The 21,286-nt window shown below is 42.3% G+C and overlaps 2 protein-coding genes across 2 annotated transcripts; one reads left to right on the forward strand and one right to left on the reverse strand.

The window, feature by feature from the left end:
- Positions 1-3,541: 3,541 nt before the first annotated feature.
- On the reverse strand, positions 3,542-14,289 carry fastkd2 (FAST kinase domains 2). The gene is made up of 12 exons (XM_024426191.2): positions 14,121-14,289; positions 12,882-13,590; positions 12,477-12,580; positions 12,231-12,339; positions 10,288-10,411; positions 9,972-10,111; positions 8,513-8,685; positions 7,855-8,018; positions 7,353-7,580; positions 5,207-5,300; positions 4,906-5,020; positions 3,542-4,560 (listed from the first exon to the last, which is right to left on the reverse strand). The coding sequence occupies exons 2-12, from the start codon at positions 13,518-13,520 to the stop codon at positions 4,447-4,449; spliced, it is 2,004 nt and encodes a 667-aa protein (XP_024281959.1). The 5' UTR covers positions 13,521-13,590; positions 14,121-14,289; the 3' UTR covers positions 3,542-4,446.
- Positions 14,290-14,405: 116 nt separating this feature from the next.
- Positions 14,406-20,450, forward strand: mdh1b (malate dehydrogenase 1B, NAD (soluble)). The gene is made up of 10 exons (XM_024426194.2): positions 14,406-14,464; positions 14,599-14,711; positions 14,838-14,972; positions 15,122-15,264; positions 17,671-17,947; positions 18,126-18,354; positions 18,620-18,761; positions 19,083-19,258; positions 19,851-19,990; positions 20,251-20,450. The coding sequence occupies exons 1-10, from the start codon at positions 14,443-14,445 to the stop codon at positions 20,290-20,292; spliced, it is 1,419 nt and encodes a 472-aa protein (XP_024281962.1). The 5' UTR covers positions 14,406-14,442; the 3' UTR covers positions 20,293-20,450.
- The last annotated feature ends 836 nt before the right edge of the window (positions 20,451-21,286 follow it).

The raw sequence follows: 21,286 nt of genomic DNA on the forward strand, positions 1-21,286 counted from the left end.
TGATAGTCATTTAGTTCAGTTAACTTTGTTTTCTTGGGTACAGGAACAATGGTGAACATCTTGAAGCATGTGGGGACAGTAGACTGGGGTAGGGAGATATTGAATATGTTTGTAAACACTCTAGCCAGCTTGTCTGCGCATGCTCTGAGGAAGCGGCTAGGGATGCCATCTGTTTACTTAGACTCTCTCATAGGGATGGTGACATGTTAGATGCCAATATAACGCAGAGACTAAATCGAGTGGCCTGCCTCCAAGAAGTGGGCCGCAACTGGGTAAGTCAAGTTTTTACACCTAATGGTGCTAATATGCTCTGAGATACGTACTTTTAATTTGCGCTTTGTTTTACCCACATAATTTTTACCACAAGTTATAAGATAAATAACTGCCTTAGTGGAGCACGTAATAACACCTTTGATTGGGATCAATTTCCCTGTTTGTGGGTGTTTGAAGGATCTACATTTATAAGTGCCATTGCATTGAGCACAGCCATTACATTTGTAATTTCCATCCAGTAGGTGCGCAAATATACATTGTTCAGGAATATCATGGAGTGGTAAATCAGAGTGTACCAGGGAAGGTCCGAAAACACATTACTGAGACTATCGTCGGATTTTAGAATGTGCCGATGTTAGTGAATAATTCCCTTAATTTGTTCAGAACGATTTGAATAGCGGGTAGAAATCTCAGAGACCAATTGGTACACTCTGATTTACCACCCCAAGATATTCCTGAACAACGTCTATTTGCGCCCCTACTGGATGGAAATTACAAATGTAATGGCTGTGCTCAATGCAATGGCACTTATAAATGTAGATCCTTCAAACACCCATAAACAGGGAAATCGATCCCAATCAAAGGTGTTATTACGTGCTCCACTAAGGCAGTTATTTATCTTATAACTTGTCCTTGTGGGTAAAACAAAGCGCGAATTAAAAGTACGCATCTCAGAGCATCTTAGCACCATTAGGTGTAAAAACTTGACTTACCCAGTTGCGGCCCACATCTTGGAGGCAGGCCACTCGATTTAGTCTCTGCGTTATATTGGCATCGAACATGTCACCCTCCCTAGGAGAGGGGGTGACCTTGATAATTTATTTTTAAAACGAGAGGCTGCCTGGATCTTTAACTTAAAGACCCTTGCTCCCATCGGTCTCAACGTAGACTTTGATATGAAGCCATTCTTGTGATTATTTGTAAGCTTGTGTAGTCAAATGAATTTATGATCGTATGCAATCCATTTGTTGTTTGTATGCTGTTCTTTGTATGCCATTTTAATATTTGATCATTAACCAATGATATTAGGCCACTCTTGGCCATGATTACAGACACCTGTGTCTTTTGACACTACATAAACGAGTCATCCCGCAGTGTTTGTGATTAAACCCTGATGAAGACAGCTTGGCTGTCGAAACGTTGGTAATGACATTTTTGCATCTGAGCTCATAGAGTGTGCGGCTCTCTTTTATTTTCAAGTTTTCTACTCCGCTAGCCAGAACCTCGCCTAAATAGGTGTGCGTTTCTTTTTCTTCTAGATAAGGCTACCAATTCATCACATCAGTATTGTTCTCAAGTGCAAACATTCTATATGACCACTGCCCTGTTTTTGTTAATCATGTCACATGACTTGGATTTTAACCTTTATTTTAAACCTTTTCCAGAAATGAGAATTAGATCAAAAATTAATTTGGGAATAAAGTAACAAAACGTGGAAAAAGTTTGAATACACACTATGTACACACTATGCACAGCACCAGTCAAAGGTTTGGGCACATATTCTCATTCAAAGGTTTTTCTATATTTTTGACATTGTACAATAATAGTGAATACATCAAAACTATGAAATAACACATGTGGAATCATGTACTAACCAAACAAAGTGTTAAACAAATCATTTTAGATTCTTCAAAGTAGCCACCCTTTGCCTTGACGACAGCTGTGCACACTCTTAGCATTCTTTCAACAATCTTTATGACAGTCACCTGGAATGCATTTCAATTAACAGGTGTGACTTAAGTTAATTTGTGGAATTTCTTTCCTTCTTAATGCATTTGAGCCAATCAGATGTGTTGTGACAAGGTAAGGGTAGTATACAGAAGATAGCCCAATTTGGTAGAAGACCAAGTCCATATTACAGCAAGAAGAGCTCAAATAAGCAGAGAGAAATGACAGTCCATCATTAATTGAAGACATGAAGGTCAGTCAATCCAGAAAATGTCAAGAACGTTGAAAGTTCCTTCAAGTATAGTTGCAAAAACCATCAAGTGCTATGATGAAATTGGCTCTCATGAGGACCGCCACAGGAAAGGAAGACCCAGAGTTACCTATGCTGCAGAGGATATGTTCATTAGAGTTAACGGCACATCAGATTGCAGCCCAAATAAATGCTTCAGAGAGTTCAAGTAACAGACACATCTCAACATTCACGCTGTCTCCTTAGAATAGTTAATCAGGCCTTTGTGGTTGAATTGCTGCAAAGAAACCACTACTAAAAGACACCAATAAGAAGAAGAGACTTGCTTGGGCCAAGAAACTCAAGCAATGGACTGGTGGAAATCAAATTTGGACTCATCAGACCAAAGGACAGAGATTTTTGGTTGCAACTGCTGTGTCTTTGTGACTCAGAGTAGGTGAACGGATGAGCTCTGCATATATGGTTCCCACCGTGAAGAATGGAGGTGGTGATGTGATGGTGCTTTGCTGGTGACAAGGTCTGTGATTTAGTTAAGAGTTCAAGGCATACTTGACCTGCATGGCTACCACAGCATTCTGCAGCGATACACCATCCCATCTGGTTTGCCCTTAGTGGGACTATCATTTGTTTTTCCAACAGGACAATGATGATCAGATGACCTGGCCTCCACAATCCAATTGAGATTGCTTGGGATGAGTTGGGCCGCAGAGTGAAGGAAAAGCAGCCAACAATTACTCAGCATATGTGGGAACTCCTTCAAGACTGTTGGAAAAGCATTTCTCATGAAGCTGGTTGAGAGAATGCCAAGAGTGTTCAAAGCGGTCATCAAGCCTAAGGGTGACTACTTTGAAGAATATAAAATATATTTTGATTTGTAGAACACTTTTTTTGTTACTAAATTATTCCATGTGTTATTTCATAGTTTTGATGACTTCACTATTAGTCTACAATGTAGAAAACAGTAAAAATGAAAAACCCTTGAATTAGTAGATGTGTCCCACTCAAAACACAGGGGGATGTGTGTCTGATATACACACAGACATGAAAACAACTTACACCGTGTTAGCATCTGTTTTTGATACTATCACTCAGCGTGATATCTGCCCAGCAATTATGCGTGTCAGTTGACATTGTAATGGAGGTGACATGTAGGTTTGAACAGCTGTATGCGCTGTAGCAGCATTTTTTGGGTTACTACATGAGTCCATGTGTTATTTCATAGTTCTGATGTCTTCACTATTATTCTACAATGTAGAAAATTGTTTAAAAAATATAGGCTGAAATGAGTCGGTGTACAAAGTACATACTTTTGACTGGTACTGTATATAGTGGATGACTGTTTCTATGTCATTTTCAGCATAAGTGACAGTCGTGATTATAAACCCTTTCGTTGTTACAACATCAGTTCCCATAACCACCTCTACTCAACACATTTCAATGACATGGCATCAATCTGAACAATTTCAGGTCCAATCCCAAATCAACCCCTAGACACTCACCCTATGCACTTCCGGAGATGTAAGAGGATTTAACGGGTATAAGCAATTAATTCCAACTGGCCCTCTGTTAGGCTAGGTTGAAGTTTCACCGTATTGCTTAAACCCATCAAATCATATCCGATCTCCACAAGTGCACAGGGTCTAGGGGTCCATTTAGGATTGGGCCTCACTTTTGGCAAATCCACAGTCACCTCAAGTGACGTATTCTAAATGAGACACACAAACCCAGTAGAAACATGGCTCTCTGTCTCAATAGTCTACAGTAGCTTCTTCTCCTCGTCCCCTTTCCTTCCTCTGGTCAGGCTGGTCAGTTCCTTCAGGTCAGTGCAGATGAAGGAGAGGAGGCGAGGATATGAACTTAGACTATTTAGGAATAACCCATGAGAGGTATTAAGATGCTTAAAGTTGTGTTACTTAACTTTAAGTTACTTCAACAGGATTGAACTTACTTAAACATAAACTGGAACACTTACGCTCCAACACAGATTCCCTCAAAAATATGAGGAGCAATGACAGATGGGAGTTTGTTCCCATTTACTTTCTAGTTAAATAGTGAGACATTACGCAGTGAACTGTTAAGTCCAGACACTCGCACACAGATATTTTCGACAAGTCTTCATGTAGTCAATTCAGTATACCAGCAGTTCCTGTGTAACGAATGACAGGACCGGAACAGGATCGTGACCAGACTGACCACAGAACCAGGTCGGGGTTTTCTTGACTGAACGAGCCATGTTCCCGCTCTCTCTGTGTCCGTCAGTCTGTCATCTGTTCGACGTTAGCAGGTCTCTCCTGTTCTGGAAAGATCCGTGTTTTGAGGAGCTCTGTTCTCTCCTCTTCGGACAGATTGTCCAGCTCGTGCTCCAACACCTAGGAATGGAGAGGAGGGATGGGTAAAAGTGGGGGTACCTAGTAGGGGGCCTTGAAGTTGAGTCAAGTTCAAGATGGGCTCTGCAACATTTGTCTTATTTTAGTATATTACAATGTCTCTCAAATATACAAAGTTAAGACTCATAAATAACCATGCTAAATAAACATGGCTCACATTTCACCATCAAAATAGGATGGTACAAAGAGTTTTAATCAGAAGACCATATCAAGTTCATCATTTCAGAAGGAAATTTGTTTGTTAAACAAGAGACAGTTAAGACACAATCACATTAGCGAGAGCTTAAAACAAGAGCCTAGGCTACGACATTAGGGTGCAAAACTCACCACGACTGGGGTGTATCCTAGGACCGTCAGATGACGCAACTTGATAGCCAGGTTTCCACGGGGACGGGAGGTACCATAACAGAAAGAGGACAGGGATGCGCAGAATACTGCAATTCTACATCAAGGGGAGAGAGAACAAGAATAGTTTGATCCTAATTTAGATAACATTGATGTGACTGAAACAGTGATTGAATGAGTTTGAATGGGAGAGACTACACAGATCTAATTCAGATGAACTGAATCATAGAATCCTGTACATTTTATAGACAGCAATTGTTTTTCCACAACATTAGTTAGTAACCTTTGACTGTGCTCAGGTGGCGGAAACTCGCCCTCAGATGGTGCCCTCCCTCCTGTGGCTTCTTGTAGAGATCTGGGTTGGGTTATCACACCATCTGTTATACAACCCAGACACAACCCGTAATATGACATCCTTTTAGCAACAGAAACAATAACTCGCTAAAATAAAGCACAATCACTGTTGAGCATTGGTGAAGAAATAACTGGGGGACACATCTTATGCTGACAAGTTCAAATACAGTACCTAACTCAACACATACATAAAAGCTGTCCGACTGTCTTGTCCCACATAATAAATACACAACATAATGATCCCAAGCAGTGAGGTAGCCAGGTCGCAGATCTGTTTGTGCTGTATAGCCAACTCCTATGGTCATTGTAATGCCATACAACCATACGAGTTAACTATCCAGGGTTTCCTAAACCCGGTCCTGGCCCCCACCCCCAGGTTGCACGTTTTAGTTTATGCCCTAGCACCTTCACAGCTGATTCAAATAATCAAAGCTTGATGAGTTGTTTATTTGAATCAGCTGTGTAGTGCTAGGGCAAAAACCAAAATATTCACCCAGGGGGGGGGTCCCAAGACCAAGTTTAGGAAACCATGAGCTATCCAACACAAACAGATCTGGGACCAGGCAATGTTCCCTCTAAGCTCAGGCTACCGCACAGAAGAAATATCAGCCCACGCAGAAAAGCACGAGATCTACATTTCTAGAGTTTCCCCTTCATGAACACTATCAACGTTTCGCTGTACTGTGGGAATTGTGCTCGAATCAACACAATATTTTCAAATCAAACCTAATTTTATTTGTCACATGCGCCAAATACAACAGATGTAGACCTTCCTGTAAAATGCTTACTTACAAGCCCTTAACCAACAATGCAGTTCAATAAATAGAGTTAAGAAAATATTTACTAAATAAAATGAAGTCAAAAATAAAATAAAAAGTAACACAAAATAACAATAACGAGTCTATATACGGGGGTACCGAGTGGTACCAGGGGTACAGTTTGAGGTAATTTGTACATGTAAAATGGGTAAAATGACTACTCATAGATAATAAACTGGGGGGCAATGTAAATAGTCCGGGTGGCCATTTGATTAATTGTTCAGCAATCTTATGGCTTGGGGGGGGTAGAAGCAACATTAGCCACTTTCAATGTAACATACCGAAACAAAATGAAATATGCAAGACTTACTGTGCAAGAGATTTTCTTGTAGGCAAAGCACAATGGAGTAGGATTTCATTTCATTGACAGTCATGACTCAGGCCCGTACTCTACACAGACTGGTGCGCCATTATCAATCAGAGCTGCAGTAGACGCAAATAGCCATTGTCATATATGGATGGATCTGTGCCATTCACTTTGAACTGGACTGTGTTTACAACATGAGCGTCAGCGAGTAGATGCGCTTGTTTTGAGATCAAAGCGAGAGTTGCATGTAGCCACCTGTATACATTTGTTCATATTCTTTGCTAGTTAGTGAGTTATTAGCCCAGTTATAGCTAATTCCTCGTCAACAAATGGGGGAGTGGTTGCTTCCTAAAAGAGCACAAAATGTGTGCATTTCTAGCCATCTTCGAAAAGAGAATTAGGTAAAGAGTTGTTTTTTTTGTCTTAAAGGGGCAGTGTTGTAGCCAATAGGCAAAGGGTAGCATAATTTGTCTGATTCTCTGTAATAATGGTATGGGAATAATAATGCATTTTGTTTTGAAAAGTGGTTTCTTGCATCAAACAACAACATTCAGTCACCTTGTCTGAAGGACAAGTGGATAAACAGGTTCATGTCAAGCCCTGCATGTTTTTCCCCCAAAAGTCTCATGGAATGTAGGTCTACATTGAACACCACACATTGGCTGCTACTGTAGGCTAAATGATAGAACAGCTATTTCCATATTAAAACGTTTTGGGAAAGTTTTTGGCCACTGATAGGCCTACATTATGATCAAATAGCCATAGTAGTCTACTGTGCCACTTTTACAAAACTAACTTAAAGCAGGTCAGCATCCATGTTCACAGTAAACCGGCGCGGTAGGTTGCACAGAATTTTCACAACATTTAAGTTCGCACTCAGCAGAACTGCTCAGTGCCTAAAAGAATTACAGGAAACATTGGGACCAAGCTAACAGTGAGGTCCTACTTACCTATGAAGTATAGGTCTTCAACCATCACACCCTCCTGTAGCAGCCCTTCCTGGGCGATGCTCTGCAGGGTCATAGACAGCCCTGGGTTAATGGACAGGTCATTAGGGGCTGGAGAGCCCAGAGCCTCGGGAGGGATGGTCAAGGGCTTAGGGAGAGAAGGTCGGTCCAGCCTGAGGCACAGGTCCACTATCTGCAGCTTTTTTTCCATCCCCTTCTGTAGCCGCCCACCTGTATGGACGAGGACAAGGGGTCAGCTGGTTGGATAGGTTTAAGTAAGATGGTAATCACTTCCTCTTGCCTTCTTATTGGCTGGGTAGAAATATTGCTTACACCCATTTCACTTCCTACAGGAGCATCTAAGGGGTAGGGGCTAGCAGTTCGATTTGGAATTCAGCATATCTGTATTATAATAATGTTTAATAATGATGTATAAGTGTCTTTTTTTTCCAAAATCTAATGATTTGAAAATCTAATCAGTATCTTTATTTAGGCAGTGTCTGACCTCTGGCACTGATCTCCTCCAGTGTCTCCTTCTGCAGCAGCTGTTCCAGTGGGGCGGCAGGAAAGTGGCCCAGCAGACACAGGCAGTAGACCACCTTCAGCAGCTCGGAGGCAGCCATCTTGGGAAGGTAGGACACCACCACGTGGGTCACGCCCTCCAGGAACCTGTGGCCAGGAAGAAACATATAGAGTTTGCATTCAGCGGGATATGGTGGTAATCTGTATTATGTGGCTGCTTTGAATATTGATTGACAACCCATCTCCATTTATAAATACAGCTGTAGCTGTGCACACTGCAAAAGTGCTATATAGCAGGGAGCAGAGATTACTGTAGGTTCCTTAAAAATGTAATGCGGTAACTACTGATCTGTAAGTAATTGAATAAGAGAGAGACCCTACTGCTTCAACTTTCACCAACCTAGTCAAATCAGTAAATACTGTAACTTAAGGTTTGAGAGAATGGAAGCCTGCATTTAAGGTATTCAAACAGGGTCTAGGCCTACAGTTAGCCATTCTTTAACTTTGCATATTAAGGTAATGCAGAGAAGAGGGGGGAGGGAAACGGAGAGGGCATAGCGAGTTAGAGGCCATAGAAATAAAAATGTCAACAATGTCATTCTATTTCTATGGTACATTCTATTTCTATGGTGGAGACTCACGGCTCTCTGTAGCTCTGTAGGTTGTGGTTTAGGGACGAGTAGGTCTTCAAAACGCTGAGGACGTCTTTGAGCCCCAGGGCGTCCGGGTTCTTAGTCACTCTCTCTGCGAAGGCGTCCAACATGGCCGTGGGGCAGAAAGCTAGATCCTCAAACGCAGACAGGAAGAGAATCAACTGGAACCGACAGAACACGTTAGAGGAGTAAACTTCCGATTTCAAACACAGGCTCTTATGGATCAATATCACCACTGAATAGTATGCTAAGTGCTAGAAGCTATGGGAACCTTCTCAAAGGTCGGTTTATCAGAAACAGTGCTCCCATGCTGCATAAATCTGTGTAACTGTATTAGTGTCGGGCGATGTCAACCTTTTCCCCATTGTGATTATGCACTCCTAAAACATTGTGCTATACGATGGTATCACCCCCTATTGGCAAACCGCCTGCACAATTATAAACTGATTTGCATTTTTCTGAATCCTCCTCTCATATTAGGCCTAGGTTACTATGAGTTTAAGGTAGGTTGCACGTAGCTAGAATAATACAGAAATAGGCCTATGCCACTTAGGCTACACGTTGTTCTCTTTCACAAGCTTTCCTCAGCTTTCTTTAGACTTCTAACTCAATTTTTCAATCTTGGTATTGTTGGCACAACTTCACTTCTTGTGGCCTGAAATATAATTTGGCATTCAAAATAAAGTTGTGATTGAGTATAGCACAGACTCCGACTTAAATAATTGTTCACGTTTTAAAAGGAGAAACTTTAGGACAAACACTTTATTAGAATATTTGGGAAATACTTTCCATAACTTTAATTGCTTTTATGATATTGAAATTAGTAGGATTAGACTTTTGACAGTATGGTTCACAATGGCAAGGAGGGATTCCCCCTCCCCCCAACGTCTCATGCATGCTTTGATCAACTAAGCTTTGTTCAAATTTCTTATTAAATGTTTACATCTTGCTATTGTGTGTTCTCTCTAATTATTACCTTAGGCCTACCATATTTGTAGGTTATTCAAAAAAAACTAACAACTTTGAGATAATCTAACAGAGTTGAAGGCTAAATGTTTGATCATGAAATAGAGCGGCTGGAGAAATCATTGGCGCGAGAAAAAAAAATAGAACATATTTTCTGAAAGAACATTTGGTGCTGCTTTGGTGAAACTTAGCAATGTCTACATCGTCCTCGTGCATTCTGTAAATATAACATGAATTGAAATAGGCTATAGCAAATAAGAATATAGGCAATATTACTCTAAATAATGTAGCTAAGGGGGTAAGCAGTATAGTATTAGTATATATAGAATACTGTAGTATGGTAAATTATAGTATACAGTAGAATGGTAAATTATAGCATAGTATACAGTAGTATGGTATATTATAGTATACAGTAGTATGGTATATTATAGTATACAGTAGTATGGTATAGTATACAGTAGTATGGTATAGTATAGGTCACCTGTTTGTTGTTCCACATGGTGATGCTGGAGGCCACGTAGTCAGAGATGGCGGTGAACAGGGCCACGTCTCTGGAGTGCAGCTCCTTATAGGCCCTCAGCACACTCACCAGGCGGTGGAAGGGGACTCCGTGGACGTGCTCTGTGATGCAGGAGGGAGGAAGGAAAGAGTACAGTCGTCTTTCACATATAAAACAGTTGCACCATTAGCTGAGAATGATGAGCCGACACTGATCAAATAACTGATCCTGTGAAACACATTGAGCAGAGTACAGCGGCTTACGTCCACTGGTTTCTGGCATATAGGATGTGTCTCACCTGCAATCTTCCTGCTGCAGACGGCCAACAGTGGCTTGGAGCAGAAGCCCATAGAGGCCAGCGTAGTGATCATATACTGGGAGTTCGGAAGAGTGAACTGGTCTGCTAATGACAGGGCCTTTCTCTGGATGGAGGGATGGCAAGAGAAACATTGTTATTACTGGTCAGGGCCCATATGCACAATCTCAGAGTAAGAATGCTGATCTAGGAGTTTTAGGGCTGAACCCATTTCGTTGACCTACATTTTTTTTTAGTCGGGCACAGTTGCACAATAATTTATAAAATAAACGCTGCAGTAGCTGTTTTCAAAGTATTTCCGCCATTTTGTTTAATAGCTGGTAAATTAATCGCACCAAGTCTAAGAACTACGAATCCTATATAGCCTATTCCACCTCTCACTGCCTGGCTGGGCTGTGCGCACTCGAAGAGCTGAGCGAAAGATTCATTTTTAGAAGAGCTGCGCACAGGCATAAAAGTCTACTGAAGTGAGACTTTGTCCTTGTGTTTCTTGGCTAGCTACATTGTTTTATTCACACGTTCGGTTGTTTTTCCATGTTTGAGTTTCAACTGCTAAGGAAGAAAAGACAATGCTTCTACTATTCATACTCAATCTCACAGCAGGCACCAACATGTCTGGAGTCGCACCACCGATGTAACATCGTAAAATTGTTTGTCTCAGCTGTGATATTTTGGTTAAAAGAATCAGATCACAAAATGTTTAATTATATAATATACAACATTGCTTCTTACTAGTAATACATGTATTGTTTTAGAAACATTACAACGCATTCTCATACATATTTTCTGTTTTATTGGTGTAATTTTAGCAGAAAAAATATATTTTGGCTGGTAAAAAAAATCTGTGTGGTTGGTAGATTTTTAAAAATCTACCCGCCACAGTGGCCGGTGTTACCACAATGTTAATTTTATGCTCTGAGGCCTAGGCTACCGGCCTCAATGTAGCCTATTTGAAAAATCTTTCCATTTCTCTCCCTTTCTATAACCATTTGGGTGAAAGGAAAATAAATAAATAAATGTCGTGCTCCAATTCGGTGGAAACATAAAATAGGCCTGCTTGATTACGTCTTATCCCAAATAGCCTACAGCTGTATCTGGACAGAGTTCACTGGCGCAGGAAACTGAGGGTCCAGAATATTTTATACAATGTTGCAAGAGCTTCCACTGGACCAAGTTGATACAATGTTTCAAATTCCTTGCAGGCAGGTCATGTGTAGCCAATGTGATTCAGGATATTTTCTAACCGCAGGCTGCAATGTTTTTATTTGTTGGCTTTATGTAGGATATTTTTACATAGTTGGCAATGGAAGTTACTTTTAGATTTGTATACTTTTAATTTAGATATAATTTTGTATTAATCACATGACAATGATTTTGAGATAAATTAAACTGTTCCACGACAATACGCATATGAAAATCATAAATGGCATGCAGATTGGTAGAATGGTAAGATAAATTGTTACTCCAAATGGAAAAGGTTGTCAACCCCTGGTGTAGCCTATCTCTGGCTCCCTCATGAGTCATTTGGGTATCTTAATTATTTAATCACAGCATGCTTAAAGCATCAGATAAATTCAGTAGCCTGTGCAACAGGGAAATAATGTGCAAGCCTAGTTAATTTTATTAAAAACACACAGGGTGTGTATGGAAAAATAGACGTTTAAAAATGTAGACCAGTCGATTGGTCAAATGAACAGACGACTCTTGGTCGACAAAGATTTTTTTGTGTGTCAGGGACAGCTGTAAGGACTTTTCCTTTTAGATCACAATGAAAAAGATTACAGAGAAGACCTAATCCTAGATCAGCACTCCTATTCTGAGACGCTTTATGAATACTGGCCCAGATGTATATAGTTTGCCACAAGGTACAAGGCTCGCTAAACTGTGATTTAACTCAATGGCTCAACGGATGAGCACTAACACACCTCCAGTTTTTTCTTGATGTCCACCGGGGTGTCCCGGCCCATGTGGCGCATCAAGGTCTGAAGGGACATGACGTTCTGGATCCTCGGCAGTAGAGCCTCGATCATTAGCCTAGAAAACAATACACAAACGGTCATACACTGTACTGGAGAAATACACTGGACCTGGGGTAGTTAAATAGGAAATGGCACTCTAGTCATTTTTGAAGAATCACTGCCGCTGTTAAAACAGATGTCACTGGAACCCACCTGACTCCCTCCTTCAGTGCGTCCCCATTGGGGCTGCTCTCCAGGTGTTCCAGACAGGAAGCCAGCACTGACAGGGACTTCTCATCAAACTCATTGAGGTTCTCCTGTGGGGGCAAAGCATGGCATTACACCATCATATAGGAATATTGTCCAGCATGCATTTTAAAATATTGAGAGAGAGTTACAGCGCTACTCTTGGTGGGTGCCAGTCTGAGGCTACTGTTCACTGACAGGCTGGCAACCGGGCTACGTCAGGAGTCCAAAATAAATATAAAATGTAAAATATGAATTCCGCCAGACACAGATGAGATAAACACTTGCATGCTGAACAGTGCTAACAGGACTCAAGTATCTGATTGGTGGCCTGGCCTGTAACACACTAACAACCTGTCTCCGATTGGTTACCTGGCAGACTCGGAGGAGGGTCTGGACCACGCGGCTGCTCTGCGACACGCCCAGCTTGACTGTGGCCAGCAGGCTGTAGGCTAGGTCCTCGCTGCGCATGTGCCGCGCGTCCTGCATGGTCCTCTGGAGGAGCTCCTCGAAGCCAGCGTGCTCGAACATAATGCGCAGTTCGTAGCGTCGCTGCTCCTCTGACATCTTCTTGGTGGACTCCCAGCAGCGCGTCAGGCAGTTGCTCACCCGCCGGTGTGTGGCTGTGTACTGGCCGGCCAGGTCGAGCACATCCGAGGGGGAACCGCACTCTCTCAGCTGGTCGTAAAACGGCACCCTTTTGGCTGGCTGGTCCGGGGATGTCCGACTTGGTGAAGACCAGGTTCCAGAGCTCTGAGTCTGTATGGAGTTGCCTTGCTTTCTTTCGACCACGTCCTGCCCATATGTTTTACCCTGAGAATAATACCTCACTTTGTATACAGCTAGTCCAGCCAACGGTCTATGACTTGGTCCTGTGCTCCAGATATGAGACAGTCCTCTGTCAAAGCTCTCTATCATCAACATCTGAGGGCCACGGTGTTGCCATGGACGTCGGTGGTTGCATATCCGCAGGGCCCACCCGAGCAGCACCTCTGCAGTACGGGCTGTCATTGTGTTGTTTAGTTGCACAGATACCAGTCCACTGGGTAGTGGTTTAAAAATGCAATATGGAAGCTATCATCTGAAATTATATAACACGAAACATACAGTCAATGAGTGTTTCGTACAGCAACACCTTTGAGTCATTAACGTATCCTCTTGAACAGCTAACGTTACTAGAACAAAAGGGAAAGCCAAATAACACAGCGTGGCATTACACATGTGACATTACAAAGTCATTAACCTTAGATAAGTTTACCACTGTGGTTAGTCTTTCCTTAGCAAAATAGACTGATACTCGAGTCAATTCTGCATCTAAACACGTGTTTCCACTATCTGAAAACAAAACAATGTTGTTTGTAAGACAATCATTACTTCCCATTGTGAAAATTGCAATGCGATGTAAATCGGTCACAAGGCCAAAAAGCGCATGATGCTAGGGGTTAAGTTACTAACGTTAGCTAGATAGACATTAGCCAGCTAGCTATAGTATCGTCAGCCAGCTCGCTAAATGACAGGTTGCGCTAGCTAGCTAACTCACTCAAGTTAGAATTTCCATACATTAAACATACAAAACAATATGTCATCATATTTGAATATAAACTCATTTACCCTGGCCTTAGCTATGTTGTCCAATCCATTTCACATGACTTTCACATGCCAGTTGTCTGTGTGTGCAACCATAATGGGTCCTTCGTCATCCATTACAAAACGACGTTACATCATGTTAAGTTTTAGTTCTTTGATATTTTAAATATTTATAGCCATAATTTGTTTGGAATATTATAGTGAATATGTATTGAATTTTCATATCATAATTAATTACACAATTCTAAAAATATTCAGCTAAACGTAGCGACCTCTGTTTCCTATCGGACACAATTAAAATAACACCCCTGGTTTCCTAGCAACAACTGACATCCGGCCAACAAACATGGCAAAATTTGTACTTGCTGGTAAGACTTGTTAAAGTTTAGGTTGTATTAGCTATGTAGACATAAATGTCTGACTTACCTAAATGGGAAGAGCTTATGACCTGCTGGTAATGACATTCCAACTTGTTTTTTTTGACAACTTGTTTTTCTCTCAGGTAAGGCAAATTGCCCGTACTTTGCCAAAGCTGAACTTCTTGCAGATTTACTGCAAAGATCTCTGCCAAAGTTCAGCATCCACAAGCTCTGCATGCACCCCAATGAGTGGCAGGTAGATGCATTTATTACATTCAGTCAATTATATTTTCATATGGTCTCTTTACTTTGTCAATGTGTAGCCTAAACTAGAGATATTCTGTCCAGACAATCTGTGTCACCCTCTCTTTCCACCTCCCAGCAATGGCTGGAAACCACTTGCAAGGAAAATGGCTGGCAGCATGAGCATTCTCCCATGATATGGAGGGAACTGATCAACCGTGGGGGTAAAGGAATGCTTCTAGGGGGCTTCAGCGACTTCCTAGAACATGTACAGGTAATGTTACTACATCACCCTTATTCAAAGATAACTATCAGTCTGGCATTATATAAATTATTACTTTGTTGATAATTCCACAATCAGCTGGTTCAGCAAGAATAGAAACATCCTGATCAAATCATGTCAAAGTGCTGCTTGACTTCCAGGCTTACTATGGCATCACCTCCGATATGACGACGGAACTGATGATGAAGATTGCAACAGAGAACCTACTGACACGGGAGCTGTGCATGAAGGAGGAGGTGTACCATCAGAGCCTCATCAAGCCACTGCACATATGGATCAGCAGGTACGTAGGGTAGCTAGCTGCATCTCAATGTGAGGCATGGCTGGGATCAATTCCATTTCAATTGAGTCAATTCAGGAAGGAAAAAGACATGTCTATTGCCATTGAAAATATGAAGTCAAAATATTTTTTTTATTTATTTCACCTTTATTTAACCAGGTAGGCTAGTTGAGAACAAGTTCTCATTTGCAACTGCGACCTGGCCAAGATAAAGCATAGCAGTGTGAACAGACAACACAGAGTTACACATGGAGTAAACAATTAACAAGTCAATAACACAGTAGAAAAAAAAGGGGGAGTCTATATACATTGTGTGCAAAAGGCATGAGGAGGTAGGCGAATAATTACAATTTTGCAGATTAACACTGGAGTGATAAATTATCAGATGGTCATGTACAGGTAGAGATATTGGTGTGCAAAAGAGCAGAAAAGTAAATAAATAAAAACAGTATGGGGATGAGGTAGGTAAAAATGGGTGGGCTATTTACCGATAGACTATGTACAGCTGCAGCGATCGGTTAGCTGCTCAGATAGCAGATGTTTGAAGTTGGTGAGGGAGATAAAAGTCTCCAACTTCAGCGATTTTTGCAATTCGTTCCAGTCACAGGCAGCAGAGAACTGGAACGAAAGGCGGCCAAATGAGGTGTTGGCTTTAGGGATGATCAGTGAGATACACCTGCTGGAGCGCGTACTACGGATGGGTGTTGCCATCGTGACCAGTGAACTGAGATAAGGCAGAGCTTTACCTAGCATGGACTTGTAGATGACCTGGAGCCAGTGGGTCTGGCGACGAATATGTAGCGAGGGCCAGCCGACTAGAGCATACAAGTCGCAGTGGTGGGTGGTATAAGGTGCTTTAGTGACAAAAACGGATGGCACTGTGATAAACTGCATCCAGTTTGCTGAGTAGAGTGTTGGAAGCAATTTTGTAGATGACATCGCCGAAGTCGAGGATCGGTAGGATAGTCAGTTTTACTAGGGTAAGTTTGGTGGCGTGAGTGAAGGAGGCTTTGTTGCGGAATAGAAAGCCGACTCTTGATTTGATTTTCGATTGGAGATGTTTGATATGAGTCTGGAAGGAGAGTTTACAGTCTAGCCAGACACCTAGGTACTTATAGATGTCCACATATTCAAGGTCGGAGCCATCCAGGGTGGTGATGCTGGTCAGGCGCAGGGTGCAGGCAGCGAACGGTTGAAAAGCATGCATTTGGTTTTACTAGCGTTTAAGAGCAGTTGGAGGCCACGGAAGGAGTGTTGTATGGCATTGAAGCTCGTTTGGAGGTTAGATAGCATAGTGTCCGAGGAAGGGCCGGAAGTATACAGAATGGTGTCATCTGCGTAGAGGTGGATCAGGGAATCGCCCGCAGCAAGAGCAACATCATTGATATATACAGAGAAAAGAGTCGGCCCGAGGATTGAACCCTGTGGCACCCCCATAGAGACTGCCAGAGGAACGGACAGCATGCCCTCCGATTTGACACACTGAACTCTGTCTGCAAAGTAATTGGTGAACCAGGCAAGGCAGTCATCCGAAAAACCGAGGCTACTGAGTCTGCCGATAATATGGTGATTGACAGAGTCGAAAGCCTTGGCAAGGTAGATGAAGACGGCTGCACAGTACTGTCTTTTATCGATGGCGGTTATGATATCGTTTAGTACCTTGAGCGTGGCTGAGGTGCACCCGTGACCGGCTCGGAAACCAGATTGCACAGCGGAGAAGGTACGGTGGGATTCGAGATGGTCAGTGACCTGTTTGTTGACTTGGCTTTCGAAGACCTTAGATAGGCAGGGCAGGATGGATATAGGTCTGTAACAGTTTGGGTCCAGGGTGTCTCCCCTTTGAAGAGGGGGATGACTGCGGTAGCTTTCAATCCTTGGGGATCTCAGACGATATGAAAGAGAGGTTGAACAGGCTGGTAATAGGGGTTGCGACAATGGCGGCGGATAGTTTCAGAAATAGAGGGTCCAGATTGTCAAGCCCAGCTGATTTGTACGGGTCCAGGTTTTGCAGCTCTTTCAGAACATCTGCTATCTGGATTTGGGTAAAGGAGTACCTGGAGAGGCTTGGGCGAGTAGCTGCGATGGGGGCGGAGCTGTTGGCCGAGGTTGGAGTAGCTAGGCGGAAGGCATGGCCAGCCGTTGAGAAATGCTTGTTGAAGTTTTCGATAATCATGGGTTTATCGGTGGTGACCGTGTTACCTAGCCTCAGTGCAGTAGGCAGCTGGGAGGAGGTGCTCTTGTTATATTGAAAATGTTTGGCTCAAATATGTTTGTCTTCTACAGAAGTTATAGGCAGTGAAGCATCCTAATCTACCAGACCAGTTTGTGCTGTCTTGCCAACTCCTATGGCTTTAGGCCTACATCACAAACAGATTTAATCCACTGTTCCCCTCCTTTGCTACCCTGCAGTGCTCTTAACCCGACCTGCTACATCCTGATCCCCCAGCTGTTTGCCCCTGGGGTATTCTGGGATGCCCCAACCATCAGCCTCCACCTGTTGGATGTGGGGGCCATCGAGGAGGACCTGCAGGGGGTCAGGATGGAGACAGAGGACCTGGCCCTCCCACAGCTCCATAAAGTCACTGTCTATACAGAGCTGGACCAGGCCTTCCAACAAGCACACTTCATCATCCTCCTGGATGACAGTTGGCCTGAGTGTGGAAGGGAGGATGAGGAAGAAAGCAAGGTGTGTAGTTCGAATGGCTCGGTGGGTTAGTTAGAGCACGGTGCAAGCTACACCAGGGTTGTGGGTTGGATTATTGTATCATCCACTCCACATACGCTGAACATGTGTCAGTGTTGACAGTTCTGTAAGTTGCTTTGGATAAAAACATCTGCTAAATGAACATATTATTATTTTTAAGGTGAGGAAGGTGTCGGAGCGTTACCAACAGTATGGGCGCCTTATCGACGAAAGGGCGCACAAGAACGTGGCGGTGATTGTGGCTGGGAACACCTTGGTTAACCTGAAGTGCTCCCTTCTGCTAGAGAACGCTCCCTCGGTTGACAGCGGACGCTTTGTCGGCATGGCAACTCAACTGGAGTACGAAGCCAGAGCCCACATTGCACAGAAGCTATCTGTGAAGACTGCAGGTAACAAATCAAAATTCTACATTTACATTAATTTTGCTCTTATACAGAGCGACTGAGTCAGTGCATTCAACTAAAGTAGATGACAACAACATATCCCAGTCATTCCAAGTGAAACTTTCCTCAAATCAACTTTTAGCGCAATAATTTTTTCCTTCATTTTTTCATTACCATTATACATGTATCTATAAAATGGATAAACATTTTCACCTTAAATTGAAAAAAAAACTCAAACCTTCATGTGATTCTTCTTTATCGTCTCGGTCAGATGTGACAGATGTCATCGTTTGGGGCAACATCAGCGGCAGTTCCCATGTTGACCTGCAGAGGGCGAAGGTTTTCCAATACGAAGGGGCCATCTGGGGACCATCAGATTTTTCTCAGCCAGTCCTAAAGATGATATATGACAGGTAACTTAACTGTTTGCTAAGACATTTTGGCCAAATTATGTTTATCAATGAATCTGTACTGTTCCTGCAGTATAGATCTGTTTGTGCTGTGTAACCGGCTCCTATGGTCATTGTTATGCCAAAATGTCCTTTGGATTTGGCAAGACGGCACAGTCAGATCTGGGACGAAGCTACTGTTCCTGTGCTATTTCATACCTAAATTCAACAACCATAAAATACCACTGCACTAAGTTTTGATAATACACCTCCCTGTCATCAGTGCTCTAGTTCTAACACACACACACAGTACACCCAAACTTTGAATACCATTTTTTCTCAAAGGAAATGGCTACAGACTGACTTCCTGAATTTGGTCAGTTCCCAACGTGCCACTGTAGCCTCCAAGTCCCAGAGGGCCACAGCCATATCAGCCACTAATGGGATCATTGCAGTTCTGAAGGCCTGGAACTGCAACTCTTCTGCAGAGGAGGTCTTCTCCTTAGGCATACTCAGCACAGGTCAGGTCAAAAGTCAATACAGTGACAGTTGCAGATAGGAGGGAATAATACTAGTCTGGTCCCAGATCTGTTTGTGCAGACTAGCCAATTCCTAGAGTCATTGACATGACTTGGCTATAGAAAGACTGTATCATTAAGCCTGATCCCAGATCTGTCTGTGCTGTAACATTAGTATTGACAAATGCCATAGGAGTTGGCTATTAAAACACCTAAAGTTCTGGGACCAGGCTATGTAATCATTTTTATATATTGTATCAGCATTTTATATAATGTGTTCCAGGATAAAAGTTTCAATGTCACATGCACAAGTAGAGTGAAATGCCTTTCTTGCAAGCTCTAGCCCCCAACAATGCAGTAATCAATAACAATGTAATACTAAAAATACCATAAGGTATAACAAAAACAAACAAATAAAAATAAGAAAACAAAGTAAGTAAGCATACTAAATAAGTGCTGCCTATGAAGCCTATATTCATAAAGTGTCTCAGTATGAGTGTCTAAAAGGTCAAACTGATCCTAGATCAGCACTCCTTCTCGGAGACACTTTATGAATAAAGGCCCTGATATCTGTCTTCTCTTGGCCTCTCTGCAGGACAGTACAACCTCCCAGCTGGTGTAGTCTTCTCAATGCCAGTGAGCTTCCAGGATGGTAGATGGTCCGTGTTGTCTGATGTCATCATTGGTGATGAGATGAGGGCCAAACTGCAGATTGCTGCAGACCAACTCAGGGAGGTGAGTATCTAGGACACAGGCACAGCAATCACATGTCTCATAGCTTAGTATGCTTCTGTGCCAGTGTTTTAGATTATTTTCCAGGACCTCGAAGATTTGAATTGAAAACAATTGTGGGGGGGACCTGATCTGTACTAATGGTAGGGGAAACATTTTTACTGCATTGCCCTCATTCCTTTTGGATTCACTGATTTTTCATGAACCTTTTATTGCAAAGTAATGTTCCATTTGTGTTTCTATTTTGTTTACACTATCCATAGGAGAAAGATCTTGCATCAAGGACAAGAGAAGACACTGCATGAATTTACACGACTTGCTGAAGCGCTTTCTGTCAGGGTTATGTTTGTTAAAAAAAAAATTTTTAAAAGGTCTTTATACTTTTTGATAAAGGCATCTGACATTCATTTGCATATTAAAGGTTGAATGTATTTGATGACTAAATAAATAGTGATGACCTCAATGAATATCATCATCACTGGATTTCTGGTTGCCCCTCTCCCCACTGCATCCTTCTTCCCCACTGCATCCTTCCCCTTCAACTTATTGTTTTAGCGATGAAGTTATTTTTTACATAGTTCACGCCATTCTCAGATTCCATGTCTGTAAGCCTTATGTAACTGGTGGGGTGTGAATCCAAAAATCAAAGGCTGGAACTCCAAGGTTTTAGGGAGGAATGTTTGCAGAGTTGTATGTCTCGTTTTCAAGAGGCTCTTGTCTTCATGCATACCAGCCAAGTGTTCATGTCAGTACTGTAACACAGCACTGGGCTGGCCAGCTCACCATTTGTTCACACTGACACCCTCCTAGTGCTTTTGAATCAAATATGCAAACGCCTGTGGTGAGTTGCAGGTCTAACATATGGCGTGCATTTCCTCTGCGGCAGTCTGTCTGTCTGACAAGTGTCCATGGGTTACAGCAACGGTGTGTATAAAACCTGGATCACTGACTGTGTGCTGTATTGAAGCCATCGCACAGCCATCTTGCTACTCCTCCAATATAAAAAAATATTTGGAAGCTATATAAATGCATTTATAAATGACTGCATTTGTTTTTTACTATTATTATATTAGGCACCTTAATGCATACTTTTAAATGATATGTGTGCTAAACATAACAAAAAATGACAGCATTTTCCCCCTAATGTTACTGTCCCCACCACATCAACAAAAAATACTAGGCGGTTAAAAGTAATTTTGTCCTTAACATTTAATTTAAATACTGTAAAATTCATTTCTATGGAAGACTGTGTCTACTGGGGAGTGCCAATATGGCTGACCGGTGGCTTCAAAGCCTCTC

This window comes from Oncorhynchus tshawytscha, linkage group LG07 (assembly GCF_018296145.1).
Source record: "Oncorhynchus tshawytscha isolate Ot180627B linkage group LG07, Otsh_v2.0, whole genome shotgun sequence".
NCBI lineage: Eukaryota > Metazoa > Chordata > Actinopteri > Salmoniformes > Salmonidae > Oncorhynchus > Oncorhynchus tshawytscha.

Coding starts and splice junctions, on each gene's coding strand:
- fastkd2 (XM_024426191.2), bottom strand. CDS start 13,520: ATGACAGCCCGTACTGCAGAGGTGCTGCTCGGGTGGGCCCTGCGGATA. Junction 10,112..10,287: donor CTGCAGCAGGAAGATTGCAG/GTGAGACACATC, acceptor CCTGCATCACAG/AGCACGTCCACGGAGTCCCC. Junction 8,686..9,971: donor CCATGTGGAACAACAAACAG/GTGACCTATACT, acceptor TGTCGGTTCCAG/TTGATTCTCTTCCTGTCTGC.
- mdh1b (XM_024426194.2), top strand. CDS start 14,443: ATGGCAAAATTTGTACTTGCTG. Junction 14,712..14,837: donor TGCACCCCAATGAGTGGCAG/GTAGATGCATTT, acceptor TCCACCTCCCAG/CAATGGCTGGAAACCACTTG. Junction 18,355..18,619: donor GCTATCTGTGAAGACTGCAG/GTAACAAATCAA, acceptor CGTCTCGGTCAG/ATGTGACAGATGTCATCGTT.